Source organism: Zootoca vivipara, chromosome 10 (assembly GCF_963506605.1).
Source record: "Zootoca vivipara chromosome 10, rZooViv1.1, whole genome shotgun sequence".
Taxonomy (NCBI): domain Eukaryota; kingdom Metazoa; phylum Chordata; class Lepidosauria; order Squamata; family Lacertidae; genus Zootoca; species Zootoca vivipara.
This window is the reverse complement of record NC_083285.1, coordinates 17,306,196-17,321,050: the sequence shown is the minus strand read 5'-3', so window position 1 is coordinate 17,321,050 and position 14,855 is coordinate 17,306,196. Positions and strand designations below refer to the sequence as shown.

The window sequence follows — 14,855 nt, the reverse complement described above, 5'->3', positions numbered from 1 at the left end:
GTGGAAAGGCAGCATACAAAAGAAATTGTGTGTGTGTGTGTGTGTGTGTGTGTGCTTCTGTGTAGGCAATGTAGGAATCTCAACCAAAGCATCCATGACAGATGGCTATCCAACCTCTGTTTAAATGCCTCCAAGGAAGGAGAGTCCAGAGATGTTTTTCTTTGAAGGAGAACTACTTGAAAATGATGTACAGATGGTATCTAACTCCGAGTAGGCTTGCTAAGATGTGTAAGACTGAATCAGATTAACTGCTGGAGATGCAATGAGGTTGAGCGAACGTTCTTTCATATGTGGTGGACTTGTAAAAGGGTAAAAGAGTACTGGGAAATGATCCACAATGAATTGGAAAAAAAAATGTTTAAAGGACTTTTCCAAAAAAAACAACAACACCCAGAGTCCTTTTTGTTGGGGATAATTCAGACAGAAACTCCCAGGTGTCAAAAAAGGTTGTTTATGTAGGCCACTACTGCAGCCCCCTGTTTTGTTAGCCCCAAAATGTAAAATGAGCAAAGTCCCAGCTAAAGAAGAATGGCAACTTAAACTGATGGGATATGCGCAGCTTGCAGACTTAACATATAGAATAAGAGAACAAGAAGAACATACGTTTAAAGAAGATTGGAAAATGTTTATTGAATATATGTGGGGAAATTTTGTACACTTGAAAAGGTGGGCAGCATTAAGATAAATTCAACAGTGTGAACATGTTTTGATGGATGTAATAATGGAATACTGAACGGTTTAGTTTATGTAAAATATGCAGGGATTTATGATATGCAAAATGAACCATGGAAAGAGAAGAAGGGAAGTCACTGATATTTTAAGGATGTTTAAATGAGTATTCTAAATTGTAAAACAGAAAATTTAATAAAAATTGTATTTTTTTAAAAAGGAAGGTGAGTCCACCACCTCCTGAGGGAGACTGTTCCCCTGTTGAACCACTCTTACCGTCCACAAGCTCTTCCTGATGCTTGAATGACCTCCATGGGAAGCTACTGCCATAACAGAAGCTCCCACCTTCCAAAGCTTAGAAACAAACATGCTGTGAACGTCCTTACCTCCTGGTAAAGGTCACTGAGATCCTCATGGTGCGCCTGTTTGGAGCATCCTGGGAATTCCCTGACACAACAGGAGTCCGGAGGCCAGTCCATCTCCGTCATTTCCAGCCAGTCCGTGAAGTACACAACTCCACAGCATTTAAACTGCAAAAGGAAGATGGCACGGGTGTGATGCTCCATGGGAATTAAGAAGAATTCGAGGTCTCCTTCCACCCTGCACCCTGTATGGAACCTAGTAATGACTTTAAATGCACCTTAGTTCTCTCTTCAACTAAATATTCTGGTGTGCCAAACTGGCTACTTCCTTCTGCTTGTCAGCCTTTCACCTTGGCTGAAATTCATGAATCGGGTCCTCCCTAACAAGAGGGCACGTGTTGTGGTACGACCTGGCAACCAGACCCAGTGTTGTGGGTGGGAACGTTTGGATGGCCAAATGTTCCCTCGATCCTGGGTGCAATCTGACCAATGGGATGCCAGCTAAGGAGATCGAGGGACCTCTATTTAAGCCCATGCACGTGTCCTGGTTCAGGTGATAGGGGTGGCAGGACGCCTAGCCATCCCTATGCGTTGGGTATTCCGCAGAATGCACTGGCTCCCGGTGGAGTACAGGATCAGGTTTAAGGTGCTGGTTTTGACCTTTAAAGCTTTATGCGGCTTAGAACCCTCGTACCTACGGGACCCGCCTCTCCCGGTATGCCCCGCAGATGACATTAAGGTCCACAAATAATAACATACTGGAGATCCCGAGTCACAAGGTGGTTAGGCTGGCCTCGACCAGAACCAGGGCCTTCTCAGTACTGGCCCCGACCTGGTGGAACGCTCTGTCTCAGGAGACTAGGGCCCTGCAGGATTTGTCATCTTTTCGTAGGGCCTGCAAGACAGAGCTGTTCCGCTTGGCCTTTGGACTGACACAGTCTGACCCCGGGGTTACCCTCCCCTAAGCTTTTATCTTATAATGGTTTTATCTTACTTGTAGATTTTTAATTTTAAAATTGAATTTTAACATTGTATTAATCTGCATTTTAATTGAATTGTTTCTTTTATACTTGCATTGATATTTTTGTTGTTAGCCGCCCTGAGCCCGGTCTTGACTGGGAAGGGCGGGGTATAAATAAAATTATTATTATTATTATTATTAAAGGAATCCATGGACTCATGGTTGATCTTCCTTGTGAGGGGTTGTGCCTGGAGCCAGAGTCCAGGGGACATCTGGATGGAGGTCCAGCAGGGCTCCTGCTTGCCACTGTCCCAGGTGTTCACCCAAGGCTGACCTATGGTTGGTGCCCAGGGTCAGCGCTACCCGCAAGGGTGCAGGGAGCTAGTCGAACCAGAGCCTATGCAACCACTCACTTGATTGTAATCAGTAAAGTTGTGGCCTAAATTCTGCCAAAAACCAAACCTAAAATTTGAGTCTTGTCTGAATTTATTTCGGAGGGTGGTTAAAAGGTCTACACACGCAAATCACTTACTCTAGAAATGAGCCATAAACTCCAGGAAAGCTCAAGTGAGATCCTCTCTTTCTCTCTCTCCCTAAATTGTGTGATTTGTAGTCATTAAACACTTTCCCCTTAACCTCGGGTTCATTCCTGTGTCTTGCGATGCATAACTCTTTTAACAAGTTGATATCAGGAAGTCAGAGAACTCTGCATAAAACACAGCCGAGTATTTTTTTTATAAAAAAAAATAACATCCTTTCCATACTAAAATTATCTGCTTTCCGTAAAATAAAAAGATAGGCCCTCATTAGGGCAGAGAATGAGTGCAGCTCTAACGCACTCAATAGCTGATCTGTAAGTGGTCAGAAATAGTTAGCAGGATGTTCAAAGCGGGAAACACACCAAATCAGTTATAGTCCCATAATAGGAAGACAGCTTTTCTAATTAAGCCTCCTAAAAGATTGCCCCTGGCCAGGGATACATTTAATATGTATCGCTATTTCCAAAGTATATCTGGCGAGAGAGTGCTGCTGGGGTTCTGGCTAATTTTAAAGAAAGGACTACAGCAGGAAATTCTATTCATAGGCAGACACTTCTGTGGCATTTAAATCAGGCAGAAGGGCATTCTGCACCTTAAGAATCTCAGCTCTAGTCCTCATGATACAGAGACGGGCTTCAAAGTGCGTAGCAACAAATTTTTCAAAGGAACAGCACTGGTCAACTGAAACAAAACTGTGATGTTTTCTCAAAGACTAACAGATTCATTATGGCATGAGATTATGTGGACCAGAGGTCAGTTTGTCAGGTGCAACTTGCAGAGAGAGAAGAAAAGAGTGGAGAATATTAGTTCAAACTGACACCAAAAGGCCCCAGCAAGGCAAGAATTAACTGTCATGTCTCCTTACTTTGCAGAAATGAAGTCCAGTGTAAAACTGGGAGAACGGGGACAAGGGATCTAAAATATTCAGATCCTAACTCATGGGTAGCCAACTACGGCCCGGGGACCCAATCGTCTTCTAAATCCGGCCCGCAGGCAGTCCGGGAATCAGCCTGTTTTTTACATTAATAGAATGTGTGCTTTTATTTAAAATGCATCTCTGGGTTATTTGTGGGGCATAGGAATTCGTTCACCACCACCACCCCAAATATAGTTCGGCCCCCCACTGAAAAAGTTTGCTGACCCCTGTCCTAACTGATAATGAATGGCAATGCAAGATAAATAATGCCAATAGATACCTACGGAGGAACAGTTTCTGAAGCAACCTTCTGAAGCAAGTTCCTATTAAGGCAGCTAAATCTAATAACTGGGGTTGCATCCAACTAAGTTATACTCAGCGTCAACCGATTACAATTAATGCACTTCATGTCCAATAACTTCAGTGGGTTTACTCTGAGTAGGACTAGCATTGGATATAACCTATGAATTCCGATTAAGCAGCTTCACGGGGGGAGTCTCACTCTGAAATATTCCAGTCTGCATTGGAGAGTGAAAAACACATCCATGTTTCTGAGCATTACTGTTATAAGATGTCTGACATTTCTATTTATTCTAAGAATAAAGACAGCCTGGTTTTGACCTATGTTTCTATGCAAAAAGCATGCTCCATTATTTTGAATAGCTCTCATTTACATTTTTGCTCTGCAAAGCAATGGACTAATAGATATTGCATTGCTGGGCCTTTGGGGTTCACTCTGATACAACAGCCTCTCTTCTGCTCTATGCGTGTGTGTGTGTGTGTGTGTGTGTGTGTGTGTGTGTGTGTGTAGATAGGAAGATTGTACACATACTGCTCTATCCCTACAAGGAAAAAAAACCAACACCCAAAAACATGTGTTTGGCAGGTTTATAGCTAGAAGTGTTTTGGGGAGAAGAGTGGGATATATTAAAGGAGTGTTGTGAAAATCCTAAACACAAATATTTTCAAAGAGCTGAGACGTGTCCACCAAATTACTATAACAGTTTCCAGAAACATTTCAAAAACAAATGCCAAGTGCCCATCGTTTTGCTATTGAGCAGAGAAAAGCAGTGTCTTTGTCTCACCAGCCAAGCAAATAACCATGGCCAACGAGAGTTGGTTGGACTCAGCCAGGGGAGGAAGTGTAAAAAACTCCCGTCATTCATCCGTGCAAGCAATAAAGCAGTTGTATTCCTCCGGCAGAGCTATACTAGCTCCCTGGTGCCATCACGACGCAGTGACCACTTGTGCTCACAGCCTGGGCCCTCACAGTAGCAGCAGTGGAAGGTGTTGTGTTGGAGGAAGATGGTGCATAATTCCTGAGCCGGCTCCGGGATGGAGCATCAATTGGGTCCGGATTGGACCCAATGCAGTGGATCCTGGGCTGGCTCAATCCCGCCCCACCCCTTGAAGACCCTATTTCAGAGATGCCACCAGTGAGCCTATGGTAGTGAGTGGAAGGCTGTGTCTGCCCAATCTAAATCTTGTAGCAGCCGAAGTCACACACAGTGTAAACCCATTTAAATCCGTGCGCATGGCTAACTTGAGTCCATTTATTTCAGTGGCTCTACTCTGAGTATGACTTAAATGCGATTTATTGCAATGTCATTTTGCTCACTGGAAAGCAGGATCAGGTTAATTTCTGAATGAGCATTTGGGTAAAACACTTCTGCCCATTTTCACTTAAGTCTCTGTAAATAGATAGACGGAGGTATCCCCCATTTAAAGTAGGGTTGCCGTATTTCAAAAAGTGAAAATCCGGACGCAAAAGTTGTGGAGCTTTTTTTTTTTTGCAAAGAAGAAGAAGAAGATTCTGAGATACAGTGGTATCTCTACTTACGAATAACTCTACTTACGAATGTTTCTACTTACGAACAGAGCTCCATCCGCCATCTTGGATGCGGTTTAGATAGGATTTTTTTCTACCTACGAATTTTTAGATAGGGTTGCTTCAATTTACGAATTTTTTCTCCCAATGCATTCCTATGGGATTAGACTTTTTTAAAAAACCGACTTATGAATGTGCGTTCAGAACGCGTTAAATTCGTAAGTAGAGGTACCACTGTATTTTTAAGGAAATTCTGACATGGGTTGCCATACGTCCAGATTTTCCAGGACATTTCAGCAATTTCCACCCAGACACTGTCTCCAACTGCTGTATTCCAGATGAATGGCAGCCCTAAGTTAGAGCAAAGCATCATGAGATGGAGTCTCAATTACTGATCACGGCAGCAGTTATCCGCAAGTACTCCCACCAGCTATTTTAGAAACTGAGCTTTCTGGATGAAGAAGTTAGGGACTCCATTTTTAAATCCAGTCACCCGAGTGCAAGAAAGGAAGTTATTTTTTCAGATTAAGCAAACCAGAATTCTTTCATTCTGTCTTCATAAAAAGCTGCTATTTCTTCTAACACTTGCATACCTTTAGAGGAGTGCAACTTTAAGCTTGTTAATTCTACGTTCTGTCTATTGAGTGCTTTCTAAAACAAATACAGACATCAAATGTGGTCAGGAAACGCTTAAATAAACAGGAAATATGTGCAACAGTGATAGATTTCAGATTTCAACCAGGGCAAGAGAATGACAGGCATTTAAAGTGTTCTTTTCCTGCGCCTGAACACATATCTAGAATTAATGGCTTTTACCTTGTGCACTGCTTTTGCTATAGAATAGCTCATTCTTTTTTTAAAACAAACAAACAAACAAACAGTGCTGTGTTTCCCCTCAGCAAGGATCCAAAAATATACAAAACCAGGGCTGTTCTCACCATAAGCTTGATGCAATAAATTAAACACAAACAAAAACTGGCCATTTTAACATATCAACAATCCAAAACACAGTACTTGCAACTGTTCGGAAATAGTCTTTCTGGCTATTTCCAGTCCTTCAGCATTGCGCTTTCCACCTCAAACCCTACTTTAGACATTCAAGTTTCACACTAAAAAACCTCTAGAGTCAGTATTAGCAATCTCTGACAAGCTCTTTGCTTTCATTTTGTGGGAAAGCTTCTCACTTCAACTTATGAACGTTAAACTCCCCCACCATTGGGTGGAATTTACACACATATTTTTTATAAAACGCTGTGAAAATGCTTTTTTGAAAAAAAAAGTTTTGAAAAATACATTGAAATTGCCATAGCTCGCTGTTGCCATCTTGTGTTGCATTTCTACATTGCACATTACAAAACACTTAAAAACGTTTTGTTTGCAGCTGACTCCTAGGTCAGGCCTGAGATTCATCCAGCCCAGTACTATTTCCAATGCCTGTCCTTAGCATAACTTAGTGGCACAGCAGTTCAAACCCCCTTTTAACTGGATGGTGCTGGATTGGATGGGCGGACATATCCATCATGTTCCCTGTGGGCTGCTGTAGAACTCCCCACTTCTGCCCACCAAATGTGGGGGTGAGCAGAAGTGTCGCTGGCAGGATCCCTGTGTGGGGTTTTCTAGTGTGGGGGCAGCCCTGAGCTGGAAACTGATGGATGCCAGGACAGCTTCCATTATGTGGCTGCATGGAGCTCAATTGCTTTGCTAGCTCCATGGTGGCTCAGCAATCTGCCTGATCCTTCGCCTTCTGCTCTGGCTACCGTGCACAACAGGTCCCCACAATTTCATTAAACCCTGCAGCGGGGGGGGGGGGAGTTGCAATTGTTCCCTTAATCCAGCTGCTCTTTCCAACAAATAAATGCATGTCTTAAATGCATGTCTTCAGGGTTATTGTTCATCAGCTTGGTTTTGTATTTTTTAATGTTTTATTCGCGGTTTATGAGTATTTTTGTTCTGCCATGGTTCTGTATTATTTTGGTATCAGCTCGACCACTTACCTCTCTCTGAAAGAAATTCCAAGCATGAGTAAGCCATTGATATCTAGGCAAGCCGTAGTTGGTCATTCTGGCTTTCAAAGTGACCATATCTGACCACTGCACAGGGACCTGAGGGCGGGGAGACAAAACACAGAAACGTAAATCCACGTGTTGGAAGACTCAGGATGGACAAAATAAAGGTACTTCATTCAACTATGCAATTCTCTCCCTGCGGAGGTGGTGATGGCCGCCATCTTGGATGGCTTCAAAAAGGGATGAGAGAAATTCATAAAGGATAAGGCTACTAGCACAATGTCTAAGCTCTGCAGTATGGTTCTGAATACAAGTTCAAGCTTGTTGTCCATCATTTTTCACAGCGAGGATTTTCATGGCTTCCTTTTCTGAAGGCTGAGAAGGGAAAACCTCATCAGGATTGCTCTTTCCTCTCAAAAACGGTTCTCCGATATTGACTATATTTGATATTTCATTGAAGGAAAGCAATACATTCTCGTTTAGAATTGTGCAAAATAACAACCACCACAACAACACCTGCACATGAAATTGACCAGGGTGATAGGGAATCAATTACAATGAATATTTATCCAGTAAAAGACCTGACTGAAAAACACTCTAATAAAATGATCCACAAAATGTGAAGAGAATCGATAGGAAGAAACACATGGGTGGTATTCAACTAAGTCCTACTCAGGGTAGACCCATTGAAATTAACGAAGCTAAGTTAGTCACATTCATTAGCTTTGGTGGATCTAAATAGAACCACAGTTGAATACCACCCATAGTTTATTTTCGCTGGTAAAATCAACAGCAGCAGCCATACTTGCCCAGCCCACCATTTTTAAGCTTGCAGGGCATGCTTGATAGGTGTGAGGAAATATTTCCTTTACAATTCTCCCCTCCACCCACAAAAAAATAAAGACTATTTTTAGATGTGTACAGCTTGTTTTCTCATGACCCCAGTCAGTGCTTGAGTAACAAGGTTCAGCATGATTCTGATTCCGTCAACTTCACTGTTCTCTGAGAGAGCAATTCTGCATCAAAATAAACGCCCACTGAAACGCCCTAATTCTGATCTCTATTCTGTAATTCTGCATGCCTACATTCACATTAACACCAAAACTATTACAGCTTTTTCCTAGTTGGCCGAATGCTCTTGGGGGTGGCCGGGCAGAGAAATTTCTGTTGCAGCTCCTCAAGTGGTTTCCCTCCCACTTTAGTGATAAGCTGCAGGTCTCCAGATTTTTATGGGTTTTATCATTTGGCATCCTTGCCCTGCCTGTCCTTATTAGGTAGCGAGCTAATGGGAAAGCATTTTGCAAAAGCAAACTAGTGATAATGGCTCCTCATAAAACTAAGCAACTATTACAGAGCAGGAGGTTTATCGTGTAAAGAAAAGCACTAAATCCTCTCATGAAAACAGACAGTGTGACTCAAGATGGGGGCCTCCATCCTCAAATAACGCTTCCAGACTGGTACATGCTGGAGTGTGAATGACAATACTATGGAATCCATTCTTAAACACAATTTAAAATGATACCAGCTTCGCATGTACTTGGTTCTATTTAAATCTGATTCAAGGTAATATGAGTTGTTTCCCTTACTTTTAGCACAATAAGCATTCAGTCTTTCAGTAAAGGACCCCTGGACGGCTAAGTCCAGTCAAAGGCGACTGAGGTTGCGGCGCTCATCTCACTTTCAGGTTAGGGAGCTGGCATTTGTGCACAGACAGCTTTCCGGGTCATGTGGCCAGCATGACTAAACCGCTTCTGGTGCAACAGGACACCATGACAGAAACCAGAGCGCACGGAAACGCCGTTTACCTTCCCACCTCAGTGGTACCTATTTATCTACTTGCACTGGTGTGCTTTCGAACTGGTAGGTTGGCAGGAGCTGGGAAAGAGCAATGGGAGCTCACCCCGTTGCGGGGATTTGAACCGCCGGCCTTCCGATTGGCAAACCCAAGAGGTTCAGTGGTTTAGACCAGTGGTCCTCAACCTTGGGCCTCCAGATGTTTTGAGACTACAATTCCCATCATCCCTGACCACTGGTCCTGCTAGCTAGGGATCATGGGAGTTGTAGGCCAAAAACATCTGGAGGCCCAAGGTTGAGGACCACTGGTTTAGACCACAGCGCCGCCCGCGTCTCTTAGGTGAAGAGGAAGTCACTGCTAGCTTAGGCAAAGAAAGCTTTTTCAAAGCTTATAGCAAATAATCATTGTAACTTCCGACTTGGTATTTTCCCCTACTCTGGGTTTAGTTAGGTTAGTTTAATGATATACTGTTCACTTATCTCCATCAAACAAAGGTGAAACCAAGGTGGCTTCCAGGTATTAAAGCATAAAAACCACAAAAGCAAAATGCAAATAGTAAGCTGCAATACAAACAACACCATCGCAAAATGCAACGCAGCAAAAGAGAAAATAATAAGGACCATAACCAGGTACGATGACGGTGTTTTGTTTCAATGCATCAGGTGAGAACTAGTATTAATAAATTTTCAGCCATTCATGTTGACAAGGACCAACTGTGACTTTTGTACCAGTTTTGTGGTTGTGGACAGAAATTTGTAAATGAGAGGACAACTTGTATGACAGGCTCAGAAATGACTTCCTTCCCCCCCAAAAAGAGGAGGACAAGCAATATTACCCGTTACATTTTCAGATTTTTTGTAACATGGCCTTCTAATGTTCCACCATCTCATGATATTTGTGGATTAGTGAACAGAAACATACCCGGGATGTTTATTCATTCCACCACGAGTTACTCTACAAAATGGGTGAAATTGGACATTGTCACACTTCTAATAAATATTAATTATAGCCAGAAAATGAAATGTCATGCCATGACATAGAGCCAAACATCAAATGACAACTATGGAAACTACCATTAAAATGCAGGCAGTGCTGGCGGTTGTATTACCTGAATTAATATTTTTTTGCCACAGCTGCCGAGGGCGTTAATTGGCCAGCTCAACTCCCTTCCAGTCTTTGTCGATGTTAACATACAGGAACTTGGAATAAGAGGTTCTTAGAATTAAAATCTCTATCTTAAGTGTGAATGGAGATCACAAAAATTGTCTGGGAATCTACAAGACACCCAAATCTTGAAATCTCTTGAAAAATGGCACAAATGTTGTGATTAAATAAGAGAGATTGTCACATTTGTAGGCCAACGTTCTTGTGTTGAACTGTCATTCAAATCATGAATGAGAAAATGTACATTTCTCTACGTCCCTAGGTCTACAGATGTACCTTCCAGAACAAAATCATTTCCCTACGTCTTGTATAAATGTGCATCAAGATAAAAGCAGGTGTCTATGATATATTTCTGAGAAAATGGTTTAATTCTTAGGGGTGTATAAGGAGGTTGAAGAATCAATGTGCACGATTGTGTCCATTTCTAATCAAGCTTGCTCTCAGCAAGCAGCCTGGATTTTAAAATCATGTTTATTGTCATTTTTCTAATAGCTTCCAGGCCTAAAACTTTGCTTCGAGGAAGCTAAGCACCAGTTTGTGGTTTCTCAGCCTTATGGAAGACATTAGACACACCAGACACACTTCTGGTTGTGAGAACTATCATAACAGAAATCAGATACTCGATGCAAATGTTCTCACAGCAGATACATGCCAAAAAAGTGTCAAGTGAGACTTTAAGTGCAGCAATGACTCTTTTTTTCCCAAGGATGCACAAGCACCTGTACTGACTGGACCTCTGACATGGCTTCGCGTCGTTCTCACAGTTTTATGCGAAGTTGAAACCAAAATGGGGCACAGTTCATATTGTTCTTTGCCCTTTCTGTCGCTTAAGTCTTCATGAGCCGTAACTCCTGAGAGATACTCCAAGCTGCACAACTGGTACGGAGAGAAATGAGTTTCTCTTAGTATTGTTATAAATAGCAACGATAGTGAGTGAGAGGACACTCGTTCCAAGTTATACATCTCTCTCATAACTGTGACCCTGAACTAAAACTCCCATCTTCCTTGGTCATGCTGGTTGGAGCTGATGAGAGCTGTAGTTCAGCAACAAATAGAAGGCCACTGGTTCGACATTCCTGCCCTAAAAACAAAAGAAATTTGTTGAGTTCACACCTAATGGGAAAGCATGGCTTCCTGCTTACGAGAACAAGCCACAGCAGACTTCACATGTTCCCTAGTCCTCTTCACACATGTGCCGGAAGAAAAATCTGAAAGCTTCTGCTCTCGGTTTTAAACTGCTTATGATGTAAATGGAGTGAAGGTGAGAAGGAATAGATTTGGGAACTGATAGGATTCAAAGCAATTCATGGTTTAGGGGTAGCCCAAAGACAAAAGTAGGGAACTCACCAGTGACCTAAAAGTGAAAACTTGTGTTGGAAACTAAAGGAAAGCTATTGCTTGGGAAACACTAGGAAATAAATATTATTCCCCGATCATAGCTGGAAATTTGGATAAATTGAAGAGTTCGCTGTTAAAGAATGCTGAACTTAGTTTATTTGTTAGATGTCACGCTCTTGCCCAGCAAGAATGATATAAGCAGCAGAGAAATTTGCACAGCAAGTTACGCAGCAGAGACTGCTAAGGGCAGGGTGGCATCGCTTGACCGGCTTCCCAACAACATGCCTTGCTCCTGGTTACAGGGTGGGAGTGCAAGACAGCAGGGATCTCAACAAGGTGCAGGCAGAGCTAATCTCCTGGCTGCCTTGCTCCTCTACCTGTCGGTAACCAGGAGCAACATATGGCATTGGGAAGCCAGGTGATTCGACCACCAATATATGCATTCACTGCACATGACAGGTTGTGCAAACGGGTCTAGTGAGCAGTTCTCTGCCAAACCGGAAGCGGAGTTTCTGTGCTGAGAACAGAGGATAAAATGGGATACACTCCTTGCAGGAAGGATAGAGCGTACAGGTAAGGACAAATTAAATATCAAATCCTTCATAGTTGTTATGTAGCAGAATCACACACCTAATTTCCAGTGCCCTTTGTAATAAATAAGCAAACACACACACACACAAGATCAGAGATTGTGGCCCTCTTGTTGGACTATTACCACTGGCCATGCTAGTGGACGCTGATGGGGGTTGGAGTCTAACAACATCTGGAGGACCAGAGGTTCTACTCCTATTCTCAGAGAGTCCCAATTCCTATTCTAGATACAGCTGCATCACAGGAGTGTGGATGCCAGAAGGGAGGATGGGGAGCTTAATTCCAGTGATCTTCACCACAGTTCCACATACAGCAGACAACATGACCCTGTTGAACTTCTTCATCAACACAGAGTGTGCGCAGCGAATGGAGCACAGAAATAAAAAGCTGTCCACAAGATCTTTTCTTAGTTTTATTTTCGAAAACGTAACAGCCAATCGCTCCAAGCCATCACTCCTCCTCACCAGCAGCTTACAAGACATTTGAGCAAACTAAATACAGTTTCAGTTAACCAATTATCCTATCACATCCCTTCCTGGTGCAGAAAGCAACTCCCCTTTTAATTAGGCAAAAAGTCGAGAGACCACAGGTGTGCAGCTAAGTAGGACAAACTGCAAATATACACCTCTGAAACCAACCTGGTTCCTGAGTAGCATTACTGACCACCAACAGACCCATGTGTACAGCCCCCAGCAGGCGTCAGCCTAGGCCAACAAGACCTACAGCCATGCAGAGTGGGCCGGCCACCCCTGACCCAATGTTTCTTGTTTCTTTTCCTCTGCACTGTTGCTGCCTGTTCACATGCCCTCTCCAAACATGCAAACGGTGACAAAGGTACGGAGAAAAAGCCATATGGGAAGCCTGCCGAGAGACTGGGACACAGTGGAGGAATCGTCCCCCAATGCCTCTACACTGGTATGACGTCTCCTTCTAGTCCAACCCTCAGGCAGCACCTGTCAAGAAGCATTATTCCTGAGCTCCCCAAAATTCTTCCTTCCTCACAATCCCAGGGGAAAGGGGGGAAACACTCAGCGGACAAAGGAAGCATGCAGTTACATTTCCATTTTTATTCTGACATTTCCACAAAGCAATCTATTTTTTTGTTTTATTTTTAGAAACGGCAGTTGTATTTGGAATAGTCGCCTCTTGCTGGAAATCTGTACAGCAAGGGAATGGGTTCTGATGAAAACTGTTTGCATGCATTCTCAGGCGCGAGATCTGCCAGAAATTCCTTTGGTCCCAGTGCTGTGCAAATACCAAATGAACTCTCTCTCTTTTTTTATTTAAAAAGAAAAAGGAAACAGCCAACACCACAGCGACGTAATTTCTAATACACTTGCTGCTGTTGAAAAGGCCACTGCCGCGGTTATATTTTGGCAGCTCTGTGAAAAAACTTGTCACTCTCTTCATAAATATATACCAAACGGAATATAAGGTGGGAGAATTTAACAGTTAGCCGAATAACATGCCAGCATCTTTTCTCCTCGGTGATTAAACTATTTCCCCATGCAAGAAGAACACCTCTAGCTTGAAAAGGATGCTACCTCAAGGCAAAAAGCTCATATGAATGATTGCTCTTTTAGAAATGATGCGAGTTTTCCACAGACCACGAGCAACTTAAGAAGCAGTCGCTAGACTTTTTCCAGCATGTGGCATTTAACAGATGGAATATATTGTGGCCCCGATCCAGCTGTGACTAAGACAGCAATCCTAACAATCCAGGGAATACGCCCAATGGAGAGCAAACCTGTAGTCATACCTCAGTTTAAGTATGCCTCGGTTTGAGTATTTTCAGTTTAAGTACTCCGCGGACCTGTCTGGAACGGATTAATCCACTTTCCATTACTTTCAATGGGAAAGTTCGCTTCAGGTTAAGTACGCTTCAGGTTAAGTATGGACTTCCAGAACCAATTACACTCATACCTCGGGTTAAGTACGCTTCAGTTTGAGTCCTCCACGGACCGTCTGGAACGGATTAATCCACTTTCCATTACTTTCAATGGGAAAGTTCACTTCAGGTTAAGTACGCTTCAGGTTAAGTACGGACTTCCGGAACCAATTGTGTTTGTAAACCGAGGTACCACTGTATAGAACTGCTGTGCGTACCTTATGGAAAGCAACAGAGCTTTCAAACAAGTCGAGACCGACCTGTTTCATTTATTTCAATGGGTTTCAAAAGAACAGCTACATTTATCTGAATCAGGGACTAGTGCCTGGTCATTTAACAAATAATTTCAATATGCAACCTCCTCAAAAGGAAATGAAGAATACAGTCTCTTCCACTCCACACACACACAGTTTCCCCATTTTTTTGAAAATATGTTACAAATGGGTGCCATTTCCCCAACTCAAAGCAATACAAATAAAAGCAAAGCATCCTCACACAACAGTGCCTGCACATCCAAAACTAATTTTCGGGATTAATATGAAATAATTTGTAACAGGTGATTCTGAATTTGCACTTTACTGCTTACTTGGGCAAGATGAGATCAAAAGGAAGCCTTTAATATGGGAAGAATCTGAGAATGCAATCCTGTACACACTTACTTGAGGGTAAGTCTTATTAAGCTCAGTGAGACTTGCGAGGGGATTGTGCTGAGAGTCGCTTTTCCGTGGCGAGTTAACTTGTCCATTTTCACTGCAAATTCTCTGATTGCATGGGTCTCCATCCCTATAAGTCTTTGGC

General features: G+C 42.7%; 1 protein-coding gene across 2 annotated transcripts in view; it reads right to left on the bottom strand.

Moving 5' to 3' along the window:
* TSPAN12 (tetraspanin 12) overlaps window positions 1–14,855 on the bottom strand; it is an 83,747-nt gene that overhangs the window by 10,127 nt on the left and 58,765 nt on the right. For both annotated transcript variants that reach the window (XM_035126863.2, XM_035126862.2), the window contains exons 6-7: window positions 7,270–7,377; window positions 1,056–1,199 (exon numbers count right to left, since the gene is read on the bottom strand). In XM_035126863.2, coding sequence (XP_034982754.1) covers window positions 1,056–1,199; window positions 7,270–7,377 — 252 coding nt within the window. The remainder of the gene's footprint in view (window positions 1–1,055; window positions 1,200–7,269; window positions 7,378–14,855) is intronic.